Below are 14,756 nucleotides of genomic sequence, written 5' to 3'. Positions count from 1 at the left end.
CGACGAAAGCTCTGCAGTACTCTAAATAAAGTTGTTACCAACCAAATTAATGTCATACGGCTGATGTGAAGAGTTCTTTGTTGAAATGGCATCAAATCGTGACTGTAGTCGGGCCGACTCCTAAATTAAATGAAATTGATTTTTCTTGTTGAAATTTGTTTTTCATTTCAGCCCAATTTATATACATCTTTCTTTACAGTCTCTTCTGTGGAAAAAAAAAATTGTTTGCAACTGTCTTTTTTTCAATACACAGTCAAAATTTAATGTAGTGAAATTTTAATATGACGAAGTAAAGTGCAGATTTTACTAACTTCATTATATCGGGGCATAATTGTATTCACTATTTCAGAAGCACATTTTACCAGATTAGTTAGATTGATGCCTCTCTTCAGTGTCCATTTAGCGTCAGGCGTATTCATTAACCATGCCATTCTTTGTGGTTGTTTTCTCTCGCAGGTCTGTGTGTGACATTGCCAAGCGCACGTTCCCGCCCAACGTGACCTGCAGCACAGCCCATTCTCTGGCATTCCGGGCAGTTGGCTTCCAGTAAGCTTCTCTTCTACATCCTCCTCCTTGTGTATGTGTCAGATGCCTTTTGCAATTATCTTGACTGTACTGCACAAGCATTGACCTGCTGGTCTATTCACAACATATGATGCAGTACACAACAGAAACAAAGGTCAATGCAGCTTTAGTCAGTAGAAACAAAGCTGCTGGGAGTGTGGGTGTTGCCTCATTTGTCGTGCCCGTGTAACTAGAGATGCTAGAAACCTCAGGAGAGTGTGAGGTTGGTTAGCTCTTAGGAGCAAGGGACACAATACACATGAATGGAAACAATACTAAGAGAGCATTTACAGTAGGCTTTCGTTAATTCAACTTCAGCTAATTCAATTTTTCAATGAATTCGATCCTGACTGAAGGTCCTGGCTGTTACTGAAATAGGCCCTCACTGGATAATTTGAACTTCACTGGTCGGCATAAATGTGCCAGACCAATATGGTGACTTCAGTTGTCACCCCAATGCCAGCGTCATCCGTCTTAACGGTGCTAGGGCACAGTGAACGCATTCGAAGACACATTATCTCCCACCGAAAATGTCTATTTTCAGCTGGCCCTAGAAAGATCTTCAAGTAAAAATGGCAAATCACTATTCTTGATTACCGTACTTACCTAACTCTAACGCACATTTTTCGTCAGCGTTCCTGGCCTAACCGAGCAAACGAGCACAGCAAAAGATGGGAGCGAATGCCGCACGCAGCGGGCATAAAAAAAGCGGCGAGAGGGAAGAGGCACAAGGAGGAAAGCAGAGAGGAGGATGCAGCAGAAGCATGAGGCGGAAAGGGGAGTAGGATATGGCGAAAGCGTGCGAAGAAAAGCACAGTGCGGCTATGATGGCGCCAGAGTAATGCGCATCGTCTGGGAGGTCTGTCAGCGGCAGCTTCCGTGAATTGCACCCATGCGTCACCCACACGCTGGCTCTCGCGATCTCCAGATTAGCGAGGCAGTCACGCCAAACTTCGCTCCGTTTGCAACATTCCGCACAAGACCAATTGTCCATGCCAGCCAATGTATCGCGAAATTAAAACACTTATCAAGCTGCGCTAAAATTTTGCGCTAGAGATTATCATAATCTTCAATGAATTTCCTTTTTCAGGAAAATTGGTTTGAAAACTGCCTGCACAGTGTAATTAATATGAAAGCACGTTGGTGTTGATAGCAACAGCTTGCCGTTATTCCACTGTCATTGTCATGGTCATCACAAGATGGGTCATCACAAGATGGCAACAGAACTGGTTCTTGCATAGGATGACTACGAGGAGGAGCCATTTTCAGTGTTTGATTAGAAAAGCTCAATCAAAAGAGCTCTTTTTTTATGCTAAGCTAGAGGGAACAAAGCCGCACCAGGCTTTCTCCATTCCTGAGAATGGCATGCATCGCGGGAAGAACAAGTGAAGTGGTTAGTGTATATGTGCAGGCCACCATCCTGTTTGCAACTGTTGCTGTGCTGTTTGATAAATGCGGAATATCAGACGTGCTATGGACTGTATGGAGACCAACATATTGTAGTCCGTAACGATAAAGTACTGTCAGAGAGTAACGAATGATGCACAATAAGTGTAAATACATTTATATTCTCGGAAGGTAACCTTTGCTGATTTCATCTTTTTCTGATTGCCAGAATCAGAGGCATGCTACATTTTGCTTGTTTGAAAATCCCGATGCACATTAGATTTTTACTTTGTTTAAGAGCTCTAATGTGATTTCTACATTAGGTTTATGTTTTTAACCCATAGAAACTAGAACTGCATTCTATTCAGGGGCATGTTACGATTGCGCAAATACTGTTGAATGAAGTAGTGGTACGTTAGGGTGCCTTGTCTACCTCTTCTTTTATATCGACCAATCTTGTTGGTCCCATGTTGAGGTTGAATCAACGAAATTCGGCTGTATTGACCTTTGGATGCAATAATGCCACGTAGCTGAAATAGTTCCTCAGCTGTGATTGAGTGTATGTGCTCTGTGTTGCTCTATTATATCCTTCTTCGTCCGCCAGTGTAAGGTTCCAAACTGGACTTCTTTTTTCTTGTTAAATTTCATTACTTTCTTTTGTCTCTCTCTCTCTCTCTCTCCATATTTGTTTGCTTGAAACACCATTGTCTCCATTTGCGAATCCACAACTCATGCACGTTGACAAGAGGGAGTACATTTCGATGCACACCCATGCACAGAGTGAGATTTACAGCTAGCGTGCCCAAAAAGAACTGTGGAGTGGTAAGATAGCAGATGTTCGTACTCAGTGCCTAAGAAGTGAAAATGGGCAAAATGCAGCTCATATAGTAAAATTTACTACAGTGAGGCCCGGTTTAGGCAGCAAAATAGACTTCCATTAATTCAGCATCAGTAATTTCTACCTTTCGGTTAATTTGATATATACCGAAGGTACCGGCCTGCACCCATACATTTCTGTGGGACCAAACTTTCGTTATTTCCTTTTCTGAAATTAGCCTTCTCCAGATAATTCAAACTTGCCTGTTCATCACACAAATGCTCGACCCCAAGGTTGATCCAAGTGGTGACTCCAATAGCGGCAGCGGTGGTCTTGGCGGCACTTAGGGTACAGTGAATGCTTCAAACTCAAGTCAAATCTCCCATTTAAAATGCCTCTTTTTGGCCTGCCTTAAGAAGATATTATTTTTAAAGCCAAAACGGTAGCTCAGAATGAATAAGTACAATATTCACCCATCTTTAATGCTAGCATCTTTTCAAAAAAGTTTGTCATAAAATTTCTTGGGTGGTGTAATCTGATACGAAACCAAAACAGTGTTCGCGGTGTTCACAACAGCCTGTCGTCAGAACCAGTTGCCTAGCCAGCGTCATCGCCATTGCCATCACAAAATGGTGACCATAGATGCCAACTGAACGAGTTCTCACATAGTGTGACGAGAACGACATACTGTTTTCAGTCTGATTACAAAAGCAAGCACATTCAAACGAAAAGTTCTTTTACATGTTGAGTTAGTGGCTGGCATGTGTCACATCTTTGTGGCATTCGGGAGAATCGCATGCATCGCAGGACGAGCTCTCGAAGCAATTAGTTTAGGCATGGGCCTACATCCCGTTTGCAGTAGTTGCGAAGTCGTTTGATGAATGCAGAGTATCAAACATGCTGGGGAGTGTAAAAAGGGCAACATGTTGTGGTTCTTCATGGACGAAAATTAAGTGCTCTCTGAGGGTGATGATGATGGACATTATAAGTAACGCTTCGTTCTGTGAAGGTAAAGTTCGCTAGCTTCGTCTTTTCGCTTTTGCCAGAATTGAAGGCATGCTATGTTTTTCTTGCTCAAAAATTGAATGCGAATTTGATTTCTACTTTGTTTAGAAGCTCAAATGTCATTCTTTTGTTAGTTTTCTACTTTTAACCCGTAGGATGCGGATGTGCATTCGATTCGAAGACATGTTAGGATCAAGACAAATACTGCCAAATGAATCAGTGGCGTGTTTTGGCATCTTTTCTGCCTCTTGTTTAATTTGACCTGTTGGAATTTTCAGCCAATTTCATTGGTCTTGTCAGGGTCAAATAAACGGAATTCATACAGGAAGTTGGCAGGCGTTCTCCATACCGAAAGCTTAACTTAACCACTTGTTTTTTAGAGGGGGCAGAAAGTTACTGCCATGTACCACTACCATGAGCCACGTTGCTGTCATCAGCCATAGCCGTTTAGGCATCGGCACCATCCTTGCCCGCGCTATCTACTAATACTTAAGTCGTGTCCGGTAGGCTCATACCAGGCAGTGCTACGTCATGTAGTTCCATGCACACAGGCACCGAGCAGCATGCTTATGAGACCCACAGAAGTTTTCTGAAAGAGATAACATTCATCACGAGCAGTATTGGAAATATGTTTAGGCAGCGAAGTGGGTGTCATTTTCGATTGAACCAAGTTTTAACACAGGTTGTGTCACATCCAGATACAAGGCAAAGCTGTCGGCCAAGGTGCGGGTGCTGGACGTCTCCAAGCTGGTATCGGTGCCGTCGTCGATGCACATGCCACGGCTGCGCTTTGCGAAGCTGGTGCTGAGCAGCGTGGACAACTTCCTGGCCTCGGCCGACCCGCAACTCACCGTGGCCCACGTGCCAGACCATGCGGTTGCACTGGAGGAGGATGGCCGGCCCGTGCCCGTGCACCCCACTGACAAGCTGGTGTGTGCGCTGATGTTCATTTGCAGCAGAGCCGTATGAGGGAGCCCGCTTTGGGGGGGAGGGGCTTCTCGGCAGTGTTGATCACTGACAACACGTCCTATTTCACGGCCAAGGTGTTTGTCGATGTCTGTGCAGCCTTTGGCATAAAGCACCACAAAACAACGACTTATCACCCTCAGGTCAATCCCACCGAGCGGATGAACCGAAATGTGAAGCCCTTGTTTGCGGCCTTTGCCCGGCAACGCAAGGACTGGGACGCCTGTCTCCGTGAGATAGGTTTCTCTGTATGCACATCGGTGAACCGTTCAACTGGGTATACGCCCGCTTTCCTTAACTTCGGGATAGAGATGCCAAGCCCTATGGATCACGTTCTGCGAATCGGCAGCGGGGTGGACGCCGCTGCTTCGGATCTCTCCGAGTGCGTGGTGCAAGTGCATGCTAGGATGAGCGAGGCCCTTTCTCATGCCCACACTAACCTGGCTAAAGCACGCGCTGGACAGAAGGCACAATATGACCGATTGCATAGAGAGGTACATTATCAAGTAGGTGACCTCCTCCTCGGACGCAGTCATGTTGTGCTGAGTGACACAACACAGGGCATCTCAGCCTTCCATCGGCCCATACCGAGTGGAGACCAAAATGTCGCCTCTTGTGTATAAGCTGGTGGACTCAAATCGTAGACCATCCGGCAGTCTAGTGAATGTCTCTGACCTCAAACCTTTCATTGCCAGAAGCAGCAACTGGGAAGAGAAAGAAACACAGCAAGCACAACCGAGCAAGACGGCGGATCTCAATCGGTGCACTCGCCGGTATAACTTGCGAAAACGATTTTAGTCGCTACTTTTTGCTGTTAGGCAGAGGGACCTTATTCCCTGCCAAGCTGGCAAGCCGAGAGGTGTGTCTATAGCGTGAATGCATGTGTTAAGGCAGAAAAAAGGCACTCATTAGCCGAATAAGATGCTTTTTCATAGTGCACAGCTTCTTCCAAGGGCCGTGGTAAATCAAAGTGATCCGCGAGCCCACCGTTGTGAGCTGCGAAAGCGGACCTAGCCGTTGCCTTACTGCTCGTGCCTGGGGAACTCTATCCTCCAGTGGCGCTCGAATGACATGAAAGGCACGGTTAACATTTTAGCACTGGCCAAAGGGGCGCATGAGGATACCATAAGCCCAATATGCCCCTTTCCGTGAGTGTCCTCCTTCCCTCTGCTAGCCACCTGCAAAGGGGAATGCACCATAGCGATGCGTCATTTGGCAAGCTGACGGACATAGTGTGAGCTTCCTGTTCTGTGTATGAACATTGTCTTTGGACTGTGAAATTTGCTGTTGGTGTGTTGTTATTATCATCAAAGTGCGAACTTACGATGTCTGAAGTGTTAATATTATCGGACTGGTGCTACATGGACTGGTGCTACACAGACACCTACAATGAAGATGTCCCACCACGCCTCAAGGACCTCGACCGACTCATCCAGGCCTCACGGGCGCCATTGCTGCCACCGCAAGCACCTCAAATCACAAGCTGTCTGGGAAGCCACTACGGTTGCACTCCCTCCTGAGACCGCAGCAAGGCCAGTGGTCGAATCTAGCGCTACTGCTGCCTCCACATCCTTCCCGGTGCTGTCGTTACCTTCGTCTCCACAGCCAGGTTCCCGTTTGCCTTCACGCCGCCATGTCGTAATGTGGGCCTTCCAATCTGGCTCCAAAGTGCCAATTTGCTTCCTGTCGGCGAAATGCTGGAAAGAACAGAGAAAGGTGGAGAACAACATGAACGAGCGAGTGATCCCACGCATCTTTTGTGGCAGCACGGTGTCAGCCATGGTTGAGGCCTTGGACGGAGCAGTCATGGCCTCTGACCCTTTGGCAGAGTACTGCGGGGTGTGCGGCGTGTTTCGGCTGTGCTGGTCTCATGACTCCAGCGGGGTGCACAAGCTTCACATGAAGAAGATGGAGACGACCGCCAGAGAGTCCGGGACGGATCCAACCGCACAAGTGCTGAAGAAGATGGACCCGGATGTCAACCCTGCCCTGTTGCATTCCGTTGTTGGCGCTCTTGCCTCGGACCCTGCGTTTGCGGCGACCATTGCAGCAGCTGTCCTGCAGGAGATGGCGCTGGCACCCTTCCACAGCTCTATCCTTTCGCCGCAAGCCGGAGGCACCGACTTGCCTGGAGAGAGTCTCGACTTCGGTATTTTCGGTTAAGGAAATAAGAGGTCAGGCATCAGGTTTGCCATTGATTCCGGTTGGCTCCCTTATGGGCTGGCCCAAGTCTTTAGGAGAGGGGGATGTGGGGACCCCTTTGGACCCCCTACCTCCTGTTCACACACGACTTGGGCCATGCACCCACACAATCACTGGGGACATGCAGCTCCAGCCTTATTTTGGATAGCGTACATTCCCTGCAGCCACTGGCGCCAGTGCAACGTGGAGCCTGCTGCTTGCGCACGCGGCTCACTGCTTGGCACACGGCTCCCTCCCTTTCCACCGCAGCGTCTTCGGCGCATTTTAATGTGGAATAAACGTGGTTTCATTCATTCATTCGGCTCACTACGAGCGGCGTTGTGCGCCGTGCATAGGAACAGTGCCTGAGGAGCGGGCCCCTCTCACCCTCTCTTCGGCTTCTCTCTCCTTCAGCATTGGAGGTATGCGGGGGCCTTCGCCCCACAGATTGACTTTCGGTGCTCTTGGCTGTCAGACGTGCGGACCCACTTGGTCTCGCGTCCCTCGGAGCAAGGCGGCCCCTTTCTGTGTAGCGGAGCAGACTTCCCGGGATCTTTCACCCGTAGTCTGCGACGGCCACCCTAGTGCCATACTCCTGTATTGTACATGCATTTCGTACATAACAGGAAATAAATCCTTATTCGTTTGTACCACGGCGGGAGTCGTCTCTACACCTTGCCGATGAGTCAGCAAATCCGCCGCGGCGCCCCTTTGCATGCGCTGCAGAGTGGGGACGAGCTATGTGTCTCCTTAGATCTTAGCTAGCCGGGCCCGAGCACATTAGCCTGAACACCCACAGTAGCCACAGCAATGTGTGCTGTTGTGGTGGGTGTTGAACGTCATATAGTAAAGCCAGAGCAAAACTAATGACCACGATAGGACACACTGGGCACAGACGACAAAGCGCAAACTAGCAACTGGTTTTTTTCTTTGTCGTCCTTGTCTGGTGTGTCCTGTCGTATTATTAGTTTTATGCAGGTGTACTCAACGCATTGCCACATGATCAAATGTCACCCAGAGAGCAGCCACCAATGCAACGTCTATCAGACCCCCCATAGTGACCATATGATCAGGTTGTCAGAAAGTGCAGAGGCCCCTATCGGTAGAGCCGGTACAGCACACTGGAGCATGCATCGGACATGATGGATAGTATATAGACACAGTTAAACCTCAGTTTATTGAATTTTATTGTAACAGAATTCTCGGTACAATGAACTATTTGCCTTTTTATAACTTGTCCATTGAACACCATGCAGTTTGAACCTCAATATAGTGGAACCCTGTTGATATGTTCCTTGCTGTTGCATTTTCCTGGCTGCTACATCATGTTTTCGTGGTCACGGCTTAAATCCCATTGACTCCTATGTATTATGTTCCCATTTTGTATAGCACCATTCTGTAATGTCCCCACATATTATGTTGCATTTGAAAGTGGCCACCATGCAAATATAACGGTGCAGGGAGAAATTTGCTCTCGCATGTTGCAACAAGCAATCGATTCATTGCAACAAGCAACCAAAGTTTGCAATAAACGAACAGAGCTGCACAAGCCAGGCACTGCAGAAACAGGAGGAGAAAGCATGCAAAGAGCAGTTGGCTAAGCATCTGAAAAAGTGCGCATCGAATAAAATCTTCTGGAAACCATGCACACTTTGCCACTTCTGCCAAACACAGGACTACATATATACTTTGCTGCAAGGATCTTATTTCCATTTAACACTTTCTGGTTCTTTCTGGTTACCGTGTTATGCGGTAAAGCATACACAAAATACTGCGATGGGGGGCCACTGTCACGGAACACTGTATGTGTCCTTTAATTAAACACGCACACATGTGCCGTCCCTGGTCGCAGTGCAAGCACCGAGACATCTAATAGCTACACTGGCAACCACTCGGACTGCTTCTGACGTGCTGTGGTGATTTGTGCCCTTCCTCAGAGTTACATTTTTCCGGCTGGTATGTGTATTGTAAATGTTTGTATGCGCACATACTGGTAAGAACAATGAAAGCTCACGGGTGGAAAATGTTCCGAACTGATCAATTTATGGAGCACAGTTTAAGGGAGGACGCGGGAATCGACTCATGAGAAACGTAAAAAAATTTGCTTACTTGCAAGTTGGAACATTTGCGCGCTGTAGACCCTTTTCTATGCTGCCTCCAAACATTTTAGCAGAAAACTGGCTCCAAGTGTGATAAATAACTCCTTACACCAGATCCAACAACGAAAATTTGATGCAAATCAAATGTACGTGCGTGTACCACCGCAACTACACTATGGCAGTGGGGCCATCTTAGCATCGTTGAAAAGCACACTCCGCCACCTCTCCCATCGCCATGGCTTCTTTCTCGCAGAGGAAGAAGCAAATGTACATGAAAAAAAAAAAAAAAAAGCTTCAAGGTCCCACTTTCTCGTGTTTCAGCCCCCGATTGTCCGCCTCTATCATTCCTCAATGGTTGGAGCTAGGGTATCCCCTCCTTCCCCACGTGTCGCCGTCTGCTTGTCTCCTCTATTGCACATGTCGATCTGGATCTGTTATCTTGCACATACGTGTGCTGACGCTGTGTTGGAATTTGAGCTATTTGTCGTTGTCTGTGATGTCGGCCACTGCTCCGTGAACGTGGAGGATAAATACACGACCAAGCACCGCTTTGGCAGTCGTATGCAAAAACCTCTGAAAGTTTGAAAGTGGAAGAAATCTGTTTGTACCCCGGTTACTGCAAGTGAAAACTTCGCTGCATCCTCCCTTGCCGCAGAGGTTGGACACGCTTTGCCTGACACATCGAGTGCTAACAGCTCAGTACGAAGTTCACGGCCTGCAATTACTATTTTCGCCATTCCGGTAATGTCTCCTGTAGACACAACCAACTTAACTGGAACATTGGACTTGACACCCCCAGCACCGTTCTGCAAATGTGTCGACAACACGACCGTGCCCATTGCAGAAGTGGATCGTGCGAGTGTGGCTCCATGTAAGTAGTTGCATTGGAGAAACGCTGTGTGCAAGCACAAGACATACTACAGTTGAACTCACATATAACAATATTCAAATGCCACAAAAATTCTATTCTTATAAATGATAATTGTTATAACCGGGTTGCATAAAAAAAGATCAAAATAGGGTAATGGCAGAGCTGTTGCAAGAAAACTGTAATGGCAGGGAGGCCAATGCTCCTCCCCACCACCTTCCTCCATCTGGCTGCTGATTTTGTGGACTTGTCTAACTGCTTAACTCTGCTTCCTGCACGCTCCGACCACATGTAACAAGCCACGGCTGTCGGCTTTCAAGAATCTCACTGCTGTAACAAATGCAAAGCGGCTCACGGGTGGCAAATGACATGTGAGCTCTGCCGAGGCATCGCTTTGGTGGCCTCAAAAGGGGCTTTTTAATATGCCAGGAGGTTGCCGTGGCAGCCTCTCAGCTTGAGAAATCCAGAAGAAAGGTTGAGACAAGAGTGCCACAAGCCTCTCACCACGTACTTCTCACTGACTTGCAGGAGCGAACCCTATGTCCGCTAGCCTTGCATGCTTTACGCTAAGCTTGTTGACATCCTTCTCCAAGGCATCCAGGTGCTCCACATAGTGTAACTGAAGATCCCTTGTAAAAACGAAGCCATGGAGGGACTAAATAATGTGCAGGGCCTCCTGCAAAGATAACGTTGAGGCAGCCTGCGTTACCACGTCATCAGTGCCGTTGTCGCCGTCATTCTCGTCGTTGCTATCCGATGCAAGCTCGTTCGCGACGATCGCCTCCTCGGTTAGAAGTTCTGATGTTTCTAATGTGTTGTTTGCATGTAGATACTCTTCAAGTCCTGAAACATCCTCGTTGACTGCGAACCAAAGTTCAGGCATCACTCGGAAGCTTCGCAGGCTTCATACAAGTCACCGCTGCCTTCGCCAAAGCACGCTTTCCTGAAGCAGTTCTGCACTGTAGAACTGCTTATATAAGACCATGCACTAAACATAAACTGCACAGCCATCAATAGATTGGTCTTCAAGTCTGGTTGCTCCTTGCTTGTCCGCATGGCCATGTCCAACAAGTTCAGGGTGCGGTGACAATACATAACCTTAAAATTGGCGGTCATGCTGGTGCCCGTGGGCTGCAAGCCTGCTGTCATGTTCGGCGGCAGGAAAAAAACTTCCATGCTTGAGAGCTTAAGCATAGAGTGGACACTACAATTATCTGGGATGAGTGCCACCTTCCTCTCAGATCGCTCAATACGTTGATACTCACGAGAAAGTTCTTGCACCATCTATGCCTTGTGGTTGTGTTGGTAGCGTACCGGCACTTTGGCAGCACCACAGAAGCTGTGGGGATTTTTTATTTCCCAAGGACAAATGCAGGTCACTTGTCGCTTCCGTCCATGTTGGCGAACAACGCACAGTGAGGCGCAGCAGGCTGTTTTTGCTGCCCTTACATGTGTCTCCTTTGAGTGGATGCGTCTTGGACGACAACATGTGGAAGAATAGTGCTTTTTTGTCACCGTTGTGTATGTCGGTGTCAATGTAGTTATAGAGGATGCAGGGCAGTGTTTCCTCCACCCACTTCTGCTTCACATCCACATCGAGCAAAACTTCCTCGCTGGTGACGGCCTTGTAAACAATGCTGTGCCACTTTTTAAAGCACCGTACTCAGCGGCCACCTGACTGGAAGTCCGCATTGTTGTGAGTAGGGCAAACTGCTTTCTTACTTTTTTACAAAGATCCTTTTTACTGTCTTTGTAGTCCTTCACAATACTGCACTTCGTTTCCAAACCTATAGCAGTGCGCTTTCTTTTCACTGGCAACGTCGTGCATTGCCGATGCATTGGCGGAGAAAACATGTGGCCAGAAACAACTTCAACGTAACCAACAAACACGAGCACGATTGACTTGCTCCATTGGCAGAACTGCACAGAATGAGGGGCCAGCGGGCCAGCAAACAATCTGGGACCAGCATTGTCAGCACAGTTGGCACGGTCCATTTATGTTTCGGAGGGTGGCTCAGCATAGAGCTATGGGCTCAGCCCATTTGTGTTCAGAGGGGTGGGAGGGTAATGGCAGATAGGCGCACGAGGCTGGCGATGTGAAGAAGGCTGAGAAACAGGCTCTATTTTATGAGTGTGCGGCAGCTCTGGGGGAAATGGGGAAGGTGCAGTGGCTCGAATTTCTTTTTGTTTTCTCTTTTCAAAAATTTCGTATCCCATTACCTTTTAGCACAGACACCCAGCAACCAGACTTCATCATTATAACCAATAATGCAGCATGGGGACATTATAGTAAGCAAGTTATTCCACCATAAAAAACATACAAAAGTTGACAGTGCAGCAGCTTCTCATTGTTACAACTGATATATTGTTAAATCCAGTGTCATAAGTGGGTTCGACTGTATTAAAGTACACGTGGAGCCGGAATTCGCTTCGACGAATACATCATGAATGCACGCTGCCGCGGTCCGCACAGAACTAGTTTCCGAGTTGGCAACTGAGCGAAAGATGAAGAGACGAGCAAAAGTGCAGAAGTCTTGTTTGCGGAGTATTCGAATGAATTTTTAATTGTATGAGACTCATGGCGCTAAATGAGTTGCTGAGTTAAACACCATGCCACCAGTGCTTAACGCCAAGAGTCACGATTGTGCCGCAAATGAGGCTTGGACTGGCAGTGAAGATGGTGGTGAGCTGTTCAAGATGTGGCACTATTGCAACACAGTGGTCTTCCTTCGAGCGCAAGCCTTCGAAATGACGTCAGTACAGGCCATAGAGAGGCAAGTGCCCAACTGCTCTTAGTCACCTTTTGTCTATCACGAATGTGTCCCACAGGGGGCTGCATCAAACAACTTTTTAAGGCCTCCTGAAAGGGGGCCAAGTTTAGGCCTGTAGCACATGCAGCTGCAGAAAATGCGGTTGGCGATGCTGTTGCTGCAGTTTGAAAGCTGCATGCTGAAATGGACCTGTCTTTCAGCAAGAATGTTACTGTTGTGTATGATGGGACTTGGATGGCGCGCAGCCACAGTAGTCAGATCAGTGTGGAGCCAGTCATCGAGTTTTGCACAGGGTGGGTGCAGGACTTTGTAGTTTTGTTCAAGCGATGTCGGGGGCACACATTGATACCAGGGGAAGAAGACAAGGACTGCAGTGTATGGAAGCAGGCTCATCAATGCCAGAAGAACACAGAAGTAAAATCAGGTAGGTTAGAGGTGGAAGCTGCAGTTTTGCTATTTGGCCATTCTTCAGAAAACAAACATGATCTGCAGTACACGTATGTCGTTTGTGACTGTGATAGCCACACATTCCTAGCATTATGTGAACATGCCACTTATGGATTTATTCCATTTACCAAAGAGGACTGCATCAATTACATGCAAAAGAGGATGGTAACTGCCCTACGGTGTGTTGTCTGAAAATGCAAAAGATTGTAAACACTCGGTGGCAGGGGCGGGCCTTACTCAGACCGTCATCAAAAAGATGACAACTGTGGAATAGCTCTGCAATATGACAACATTGATGGCATACAAATAGCAGTCATGGAAACATTCCATCACATGGCATTGACTGCTGAGGCAGAAAACCAGTCTTTGCCCCCTAGGACCTACGAGGCGGTATAGGCACATGGCGGCAGTAGCTGAAGGGGAGCCTCAGCCTGAACACAAATACAAGCTCAGGCACCTTGTAGCTATTGCAATCGTGCCAATTTTGTAGCAGCTTTCTGAGCTTCAACTAGTCGAGTTCTGTAAAGGGAAGACGACGCAGAATGCAGCAGAAAGTGTGCACTCTGTGACCTGGTGCATCCTTCCGAAAGACGAAAATGTATCGCTGATGGCAGCAGAGATGGTTGTCGGCAAAGCAGTGGGCCTTTTAACTGTGCCACTCTTCATGCCTAAACAGCGTTCTGTTCCTCGCTTAGCATACAACCTGCAGGACATGCCCTTCATCGAACGGCTGAAAAAGGTGCTTCCCACAAAAAGAACGCACGGAAAGCACTCAAGACAAAGAAAAATAGAGCCAAGAAGCCACAAAGCTAACTTGACACAAAAAACTACAATGGTAGTGGCTTCTAGACAAATAAATGTAATGTATAACTTCAAATGCCTTTTTCTTGGAAGTGTATCTTGGCCCATATACTGTGCTTGCAAAGCTGATATCTTGACAACCGTAGCAAATATTTTGACCCCGTTTTTTTGTACTCTTTAGACAATGCTGCGCATGTGACATTCTTATTTAACTTGCATTGTTTTTATTTTATGAAGTGCTCATTTGTGAATAAACAGTTTGCATCTGTCCAAATTACTTGATAAACAATGTAAATTAAGAGTGATCTGGCTAGGCAAGAAAAAAATTGGGGAATGTTTTGATGTGCAGCATGCATTTGAGAATATTTTCAAAGCTCAGTGGAACTTCTGTCATAATTCCTAAGCTACACAGGCTGCTTGGAAAAGCTAACATGGAATAAGGTTGTTGTCAGAAAACTTCTTGAGATATCACCATTATTTCAGAGACTTGTAGGTGTTGCACTGATAACATGTTTACCAAAGTCGCTACATAAATTGGGAAGTTCGTCCTGATCCCCATGTCCCTCATTAAAGGGTCCCTGGAATGGTTTGGACAAATTTTGTAGACACGTAGGGTACAGCTGCAGTAAAACAGTAGCGCCACAATTTAAGTGACACGTCTCATATTAAGAGCTACAGACGATTACAAGTTACCAACCTCCCTAGTCATAGTTTTCCTCCTTAACTTGTTTGCCAAGTGATCAGGGCTAAGCTCTGTCACCACTGGCTCTGCGTTATGATGTGACATCGTATTGTCTGCTTCCGATTGTTTTTGAGCCATTGTGTGAAGGCTCTACAACCTCTCCGCTAGC

General features: G+C 47.1%; 1 protein-coding gene across 1 annotated transcript in view; it reads left to right on the top strand.

The window, feature by feature from the left end:
* LOC126522243 (F-box DNA helicase 1-like) overlaps nucleotides 1-14,756 on the top strand; it is a 135,822-nt gene that overhangs the window by 66,406 nt on the left and 54,660 nt on the right. The window contains exons 9-10 of the mRNA XM_055066347.2: nucleotides 457-546; nucleotides 4,471-4,702. Coding sequence (XP_054922322.1) covers nucleotides 457-546; nucleotides 4,471-4,702 — 322 coding nt within the window. The remainder of the gene's footprint in view (nucleotides 1-456; nucleotides 547-4,470; nucleotides 4,703-14,756) is intronic.

This window comes from Dermacentor andersoni, chromosome 6 (assembly GCF_023375885.2).
Source record: "Dermacentor andersoni chromosome 6, qqDerAnde1_hic_scaffold, whole genome shotgun sequence".
NCBI lineage: Eukaryota > Metazoa > Arthropoda > Arachnida > Ixodida > Ixodidae > Dermacentor > Dermacentor andersoni.
The sequence above is the reverse complement of the archived record's forward strand: the minus strand, read 5'-3'. Positions and strand labels throughout refer to the sequence as shown.